Raw genomic sequence first — 8,997 nt, 5'->3', positions numbered from 1 at the left:
TTTAACAAAGGCCTGCACTAACAACTCAATCGAGACTAACCATGGCAGGTTAGCTCATAACATGAAGTTTTTTAGCGAGTGTTACGATACTTGTATCTTTCTCTCATAGCAAATGCATATGGATGTAGCCAGCAGAAACAACTGCATTCATTGAAACTCAATTACTGCTATAGAAACTAAGAGGGTAGAGAAAAATTCCAATAAATCATATCAATTCTACCGAAGAAGCTTAAGAAAGTCACCAATTATGACTTGCTCAAGTTCACAAACAACAAGTACCCGTGAGCCATTTCTTATGCAAGGTAGCGATACAATCGTCTATCTGTATTATCCCTTTCCAAGAAATCTCTCTCGATAAGTGACTCAATGCGTTTCTTGATTTCTCCTGGATTTGCCAGGAAACGTGATTGCAATTGCTTTGTAACTTCAGTGATGATGTTGTTGTGATCTAATACCTTCCTGGATTTCATGATCCTCACAATAGCAGCTTCAATCTGGGGCTTTCTATCCTCTTCCACCCTTTGACGTGTCTCCTGCTTTTCAGGCTCGGATTCCTTCTGTGCAACTACAGTTCCTATCTTGACCTTGTAAAATTTGCTCGTAAATTTGTCATTGACAAGAAAGGCGTCGTCCTCCCCGATATCCTTACTCATGGGTTCTTTCCGGAGGACGTTCTTTCCCTTAACACATGCTAGGGACTGCAAGCACCTTTTCAAATCAGACGAAGGGATCTCAGTGGCCTGTTCAATCTCCTTGTACATTAGCCGATCAGCATTATTGAAAAGCATGAGGACACACATTTGGTAAGTAGAGACATTGAGCTCATGCTTCTGGCCCTTCCCAAATGTCGCTTTCAGATCAGCTGTGCCCATGTTTGTTTGCCAGGATAATCTTCGACCAGTGTGGGTCCCAAGGTAATACGACCGAAATTTCTCACACAGGGCTGACAATTCAGCTGGCAAATTGCATGTGATACTAGGTTGAGTAGGCCAAGATCCCGTCGTGAGAACCTGGACAACCAATGAGGGGCCATCACCCAATTCAGCACCATATGCTACATGGAATCCTTGCATTGTGTCCTGAGAAGTTTTCATGTCGGTAAACATGCCCTCTAATTTGGAAGTGAACTGATAACCACATTCTGTCTTCAGCTTAACAATCAGACTTCTCTCAGCATCATCGGAAACTGTTTTTCCTGAAAGCAGTCGCTTTGCCAAGTGCTGTTTATAATACTTCTCAAACACATCTTTTTCTTGCAAGTAACGGAAGAGCATCATCACCTTGTCGAGAATAACTTCCACATCTTCCTCACTGACTCCTTTAAGGCCTTTTCGCAATTTTTCATCCACAAACAATGATATAAACTCGGGAGAACGGGGATTGAGGTTAATGAAGAATTCAAAAGATGAGTTTAAGGCATTTTGGAAAGTCTTGTCGTTGTTGAATGCCAAGATTATTACATTATCATATTTATCCTTCTCATTCAAGAGACACTGGACAAATTCAACAGGATCTTTCAGCTTCTCAGGATCGGTAACAAGCTGTTTACCAATCTCTCTGATGTGAGAAGTCATTACATCTCTTATTGTTGCAAGACCATTAGGAACTCTACGGAATAAGTTGTACATTCTTCTCAAATCTTCATATTTATCATCAAGAAGCATATTCACCATACCTGAATTTTCCATATGGACAAGCCTAGGCATATGGTTTTCAATCATCTCTTTCTCCACAACATTAGTGAGCTTAGCTTCAGTCTTTGGATCCAAGTAGTGTGACACCCTCTCTATTTCTTCGTTTAAACGTTTCTCAGCTTTCTTGAGGTAGTCTCCACAGTCGCAACATTCAATGAACCTCTGAGACTCGGCCCTGTAAAAATCAGCTGATACTTCAAGAAAAGGTTTTTCAAAGTCTTCCTGGTACACGGATGGTCCTAAATCCATTAGCATCTTAATTATATTTCTCATCAGTCCCCGGTTAATTACTTCCCCATCCCGTTCTTTGAGTATCAGTCCAAGAAGCGTACTCAGAAGTCTCATCTGAATCTTATTCGCATGTATTATGTTATCCCGCCAAAGATTCAGCCCAAGCTCATGAACAGGGATCTTATGGGTACTTGGAACGAAGGTCCTGTCCATGTACATCAGAATATCCCGTATCATTTGCAATGCCTTATTATGATCTGCCCATTGCCTATTCAGCTCTTCCAAGAATAAATCACCTTGGGCTGATTCTATGCATTTAGAGATCTCTTGTAGGTGGAAGGTAATAGTAGATACAAGTCCAGAATATAGCTTCTCACCAAATTTGTGTAATACCATATTATAAGCATTTCTGCATTGACAGAAGATATCCCAACATCAAGAATAGTATATTCAAGCATACAAAAACAAAGAGAGGAACTAAACAGTATCGGAAACGAAAATGAAGAAAACGAGCAGGATGCAGCAAAGCAAGAGATCATTAAGATTGTAAAGGTTCATTACATATCAATAACAACAAACACATAGACTAAACAGAGAGACAATGACAGGATATGCTAAGTGTTAAAAATTGGGATTAGGAAATTCTATATCACCCTACGACATCTCAGAACTTCAGTCCAGAAGGAAGAATGAGGTGAACAGTAAGAAGTTTGCACACGCATCTGCTTGCCTCATGATTTCTCCATGAACAGAAGCAACAGTCTTCCTCTTTCTTTACCCTAAAGTAACAAACTCCATAACCTCCAGTTTAAATATCTATCCAAATTACAGAACAAAGAAAGACAATGGAGCGGTGAATCACTGAACTTGGGCCCACTCAGAATGCATGTCTTCTGACAATTTACTTCTACTCTAGGCATTGCTCCTACCAGATTTTGAAATCTAAAGTCGTGTAGCTTTTTTTATAAAAGCCTTTTGAGAAAGAGTCTAAAAACACCAATTCACACATGAGAAATATCTCACCGGGCCTAGAGGCCAAGTCGTCCGCAAAATAGATGCTGCGATTAATTGATAACCTGTTTGGACGATTTTTTTTATATAAGGTGTTTGGACAATATTTTGTTGAAGTTGAAAAAAATGACCATTTGAAGTTGAAGTTGAAGTTGAAAAAAGAGTATTTGGAAGTTGTTGTGTTCGGACATGAGTTTCACGTGGGAAAATGTAGAAGTTTCGTAGGTTAAAACCATTGTTTCACTTGAAATACTTCTCAAACGAGTTTTTCAACTTCAACTTCTCTATTTCAAGTTGGAGCTGAAATAATGAACAAAATTGTAAAACAAACATTGATTTGCAAATAAAATTTCAGTATTTGCAAATAATATATATGTCTAAGCGACCACTAACCCCGTAAGAAATTTCCTTACTACCTCTTCTAGTAATACACATTGAATAACCTTTACACTCCAATATTTTTTTTGATAATCGTGGTGTCCGAGCCAAGCTTGCGCACAACTCCTTTACCACTCCGATATTGTATATGGATTGTGAAGTTATCCCCTTTTTTCATAAGTAGCAGATGGATTGTGAGCTTAAGATCATGATTCTTTAGTATCCTAAACTCCACGCCCAATTGGTCTCATTCTAGGGACTACTATAAACTTAAATAAATTTTGATGCACCAAACCATTTTTAATCTTGTTTGGTACGCCAACTTAATGGAATTCGAATGAATGAAAATAGTATAAATGGCTGAATGCAAAAATTGCAAACCCTTTTAGAAGAGGAATAGGCTGCGTACAATGTGGAGAGGGGATTAGATATAGGGAATTGAAGGGGGATTTGTCAATGGTTATTTGGTAGGGATTCGGAGCAAAGAGTTCATGAAAAGACAGAGATAGAAAGGTCATCTCATAGTCTATTCCTAATTCCATCCTTTAATGGATTGAAAACTTGCTGTTTCCGCAAAATAGATTGGATCCTGAAATCGCGACTATTGAAACAAGGGTACTAATCATTTAGCTAATCATAGAAATGGAATTAAACAATGAAATCATATTTTATCTTGTGATCATTGGCTAGCAAACAAGTTGTAGGATCATAACTTTCCCCTCAAAATACAATATATTCTAAAGCACTTACCTGCTATAGCTGAGCAGTAATCAAACTTCTATTAGCTTTTGAATTTTTAAATCTAGGTACCTCACATGTAAAGCAAAAGATCCATATAAGCTACTTACCTAGGTGCAGTATTTGCCAGGATTAGGGTTAACGGTGAGATTTAGTACAGTGTTTTTAAGCAAAAAGCACAAAAAATGACAAGGTCCATCAGGCTAGAAGTTAAAAGCGTGAAGTAACTTCTTTGAAGTGAAGCGTGCAATTTACAAAGAACTAAAGGAATACCAAACATATATGAATTCAGTACTATAATAAACTTGCAATTAAAATACTCCCTGCATTTCAATCTACGTGTCTTACTTTCCTTTTTAGTTTGTTTCAAAACAAATGTCATCTTTATATATTTAGTAAGTTTTTAATTCCAACATTCTCATTTTACTTTTAGTGATACTCCATTATATGAATGACATGGCATGTTTAGAACCATAAGATTCAAATGAATTTTTGGTATATTTTCGATGAAGGGGAATTTTATAGATGGCATCCACAAGATGCAAGAAGTACAAAAGAGAGTACATAAAGGACAGACAGCTATGAACAAAAAAGAGTTAAGCAAGAGAGCTGACAAAATCAAAAAATTTAACAGGACAATCATTAGGAGCTAAATTGTGCCAACTATACAACCATAGAAGACATCTAGCCTTAAGAACTATAGAAGGAGTTGCTATCCCATCAAAGCAAAAAAAAAGGGATGTGTTTGGTATATTATACAAACTTTAGTTTATAACCACAAGATTTAAAAGTTTTTCTTTAAATTCTTATATTTTCGTGCCAAGTTAAAGTAAGACATATATAAAATGAAACCAGAGGGAGTAACTAATTTCAGCATTCAATATACAACAAGGCCAATATTAATTCAACTCCTCAGAGCTGAGGTTTAAAGAACCAAGCACTTCTTATTGAGAGTGCTTTGCATGTCATCGTTTGAAGCACACACTTCTCTAAAGCGCATGCCTTCACCCGGAAAGCAATAACCCCTCAGTTCGCATCATTTAAATTACTTTAAAAGGCAAATAATTTACTAGCAAAGTAGTGTTGGAACAACTTGGACACGATTAGAGTTAGAAAGCTTTCAACAACTCTTTTTTATTATCAAAATCAGTATGGGAAGTAGGTCGTTTGACAAGATGTGCATCTTGGACGAAAAGAAAACATTGAATTATACAAGCTTATTACGTAAGTTGCCAAATATCCTTCTAATCAATTTTCACATGTTAGATCTGACACAACTCAAAAGATTCAATTACTTAAGCTTCTATATGCTCAAATTATCTTTTGAATGAAAAAGACAACTGAGAAAATTTAATTTGGTCGAATATCAAAGATTGGGTACAGTTTTAGAATCACTTAATGGGATTAAACAATGTTAGTATATATCCATCCTTTTTTTATTTTGATAAGGTAAAGTAGTGTATATCCATCTTTATAAATATTAAATCTTAACATATTTAGGTATTAAAGACAGAATTTATTGCATACAAACTCTTTAAATTACGGTTATCACAGATAGAAATTCTTTGGATACATCTCCAACATGACCTGCAGATCTTAGTGGCGTAATGAAGATCTACATTTGGCAAAATACTAAGAACAAAAGATGTGTCATCAAATTGTGTTGTGAGATCTGTAGCCATTCCTAAAAAAAACTCTTGAATAATGACATATCAACCCAAATTAATCCAGAATTCGAACATCCAACTAACTAGTAAATGATATTCTATATCTGCTAAAAAACACCTCTTTCAAATGGTCCATGTGATTAAATAAAAGAAAGATGAGTGCTATGAAATAACACAAATTACTGAACCTTTAGACATGCTACAAGAATGGTAAAGAGGAAAACATTCTGTTTACTAATGTTAATTCCTAAGACTCTCAAGTACTATGAGCATAGTAACTACCTACGCCCCGACAACATTTCAAAGGTGGCATACTTTACGACATGACACGTGCACATACACTGTCGTGTATTGGAATTGTATGCAAGAGCAGCTATTAGACACATATGCAGTGTAATGCACTACTTATCACTTAATCAAGATTTGGTAACATACCGTGATGATGACAGCGTGAAGAGTAGATAGAAAGGTTAACAAATCCTAGATTTCATGAGATCCACGTTATCTTAAATATAGACAAGATATCAAATAACCTTTCTGTTAGGGACAAGCAAAGAGCTCAAACAAAATTAGAAATAGGCAAAAAATATCTAGATACCAATCAAGAAGACAAGCAAGCATTTCCCTGTTCATAGTTTCGTCACTACCCAAAAAAGTAGCATGTTGCAGACATAGAGTAAGCATTTAATATAGCTTATTGCCCTATGTCTGCAACAAGCTAGATTAAATGAATCTATATATTATCTCCACATTACAACAACAACAACAACAACAACAACAACAAACCCAGTATGATCCCAACAGGTGGGGTCTGGGGAGGGTAGTCTGTACGCAGACCTTACCCCTACCTAATGCAGGTAGAGAGGTTGTTTCTAATAGACCCTCGGCTCAGGAAGGGCAAGAAGAAGAAGAGGAAAGCAAGGAAGGAAGAAAGAAGGAAGAGAAAAGAAAAAGGGAGAGATAAAAGATAAGTAGTACCAAATAATATATTATCTCCACATTCTTGGTCTTAAAGAAACTTAAGCAGCTAACAAGGGAAGGAAACTGAATACACAGACTAGGTACTAGTCCTTCTTGGTTTAACTAACCCGTGCATAATAATTCAACCCGATCAGTCAACTACGCATCAACGCCAAACTAGTTGGAGTTGGCTTTTTAATTCTCTCTAACCATTCCACTCTATTCACGACTAATTTATTCCAATAGGAATGACATTAACCTGAGGTCCCGATATAGTGCTTGCCTTTGTGGGCATCCCCAACTTATCCAAAATTAGAGGATTTATCAAAGTTAAAAGTAATATTTATGTTCTAGCAGTCAAATTAAGCAACCGCCTAATTTTATCAGAGCTTGTGATCATCTATTCATTGTAAGATAAACATGACTACACCTCAGTAAGAAATAAGGCAGGGTCAGTTGTATGAATCGTCGCTGACCTTGTTTTTTGATACAATAATATCAAAAAAGAAACGAAATATATATAAAAAAAGTTAAAATATATATAAAAAAAGAAATGATTTGGACCTGTAAAGTTCTTCAAAGCTGAGTCCACTAGCATTGTGATTGTAAATCTCATGAATGGCATGCTCCAGTATTTTCCAAGTCTTGTCTGCATACTTGGGATCAACCACTACTTTGTGCTTGAACGTCTGCAAGGATTTCTGCCTCAAATGTTCAACTTGTCTATCTGAAAATTCCTCTTCTTCTGATTACTACTCATCCTATATATCAATGTGTATCTAACTCCAAGAAAATCATATAACTAAACCTAACCCCCAGAAAATAATCTGAATTAAAAATGAGGTAAAAATTTCCTTCTTCCTGAACAATAGTACTATCAAGAAGAAGAAAAGGGCTTTTTAAAATAAAGATCAATAAAGATTGAGACTTTAAATGAATATAATTTAAACTATGAAGTTGGAAAATCAAGAAAATAGCTGGATTTAGAACTGATTATTTCAACCAAGAAGTTGAGATTTTTATACAACCCTAGGATTGAGAAATCACTTCTAAGGAAAGATCAATAAAGTTAGAGACATTTAAATGAACAAATCAATGTAAAAGTGGAAAAAATCAAGAAAACAGACTGTTAGATTCAGAGCTAATGTTTTATTGATGATTTTTTAAAAGAAGGGGAAGCAGGAAAATGGAGGAGTAGGGTTTTGAAAGAAGAATAAAGAGGAAGATTTAGTGATACGTAAAAGAAATCTCACCCAATTGGGTTAAAGATTTTTGGAGGAAAACTTGAAATAGAAGAAGAGGTATCTTCAGATAATATATTCGTCTCAAATTATATACTCCTATTATGCACTGAAAAAGAAAATTAAAACAGGGACTGTATTTATAGCAAAATCATTGCTCCCTTCATGAACTTTAAAATCTTGAACAGTAAAAATAAAGTAATTGTCATTAGAACTTTTGAAATGTCAAAAATGACTCTCAATAATTTTAAATACGCCAAAGGACCAAATATACCCTTATACTTTTGAAAATATCTAAAAATATCTCTCGTTATACTATTGGGTTATATATACCCCTGCAGTCATACTTTGGGTTCAAATATACCCCTCATTTAAACGGAGGGACACGTGTCATCGTATTATTAGCCAATTCTAAATATCTCCTAATTAATTAAAAAGACTCATTACCCATACCTGAAAAATAATTTTCTAAAGCAATTTTTTTTGTAAAAATTAGAAAAAACTGAAATTTTTTTTACTAAAAACTGAAAAAAAAAATATTTTCGTTTTCCAGTTTTTACAAAAAAACTGCTTTAAAAAAAGTGAAAAATATTTTCTAAAACAATGTTTTTGTAAAAACAAAAAAAAAACTGAAAAGCAATTTTCTAAAGAAATATTTTTGTAAAAACAGGAAAAAACTGAATGTTTTTTTACTAAAAATTGAAAAAATCGAAAAAAAAAATTCAGTTTTTAGAAAAATATTGCTTTAAAAAAAACTGAAAAATAATTTCTAAAGCAATTTTTTTTGTAAAAACTAAAAAAAAACTGAAAAGTAATTTTCTTGTAAAAAATGAAAAAACAAATATTTTCTTTTTATTTTCAGTTTTTAGTTATAAAAATTCAATTTTTTTTAGTTTTTAATTGCTTTAGAAAATTACTTTTCAGTTTTTATTTTCAGTTTTTACAAAAATATTATTTTAGAAAATATTTTTCAATTTTTTTTAAGGTAGTTTTTTTGTAATAACTGGAAAAAAAAATTGTTTTTTCAGTTTTTAGTAAAAAAAATTGAGTTTTTCTAGTTTTTACAAAAAAAAAATT

The 8,997-nt window shown here is 34.2% G+C and overlaps 1 protein-coding gene across 1 annotated transcript; it reads right to left on the bottom strand.

Annotated features, from left to right (window-relative positions):
- Window positions 1-8,030, bottom strand: LOC107780807 (cullin-3A). The gene is made up of 2 exons (XM_075221806.1): window positions 7,244-8,030; window positions 1-2,334 (listed from the first exon to the last, which is right to left on the bottom strand). The coding sequence occupies exon 2, from the start codon at window positions 2,319-2,321 to the stop codon at window positions 294-296; it is 2,028 nt and encodes a 675-aa protein (XP_075077907.1). The 5' UTR covers window positions 2,322-2,334; window positions 7,244-8,030; the 3' UTR covers window positions 1-293.
- Window positions 8,031-8,997: the final 967 nt, after the last annotated feature.

This window comes from Nicotiana tabacum, chromosome 9 (genome assembly GCF_000715075.1).
Source record: "Nicotiana tabacum cultivar K326 chromosome 9, ASM71507v2, whole genome shotgun sequence".
NCBI classification, from domain to species: Eukaryota; Viridiplantae; Streptophyta; class Magnoliopsida; order Solanales; family Solanaceae; genus Nicotiana; species Nicotiana tabacum.
Note: the sequence above shows the minus strand (reverse complement) of the source record. Positions and strands in the feature narration are given on the sequence as shown.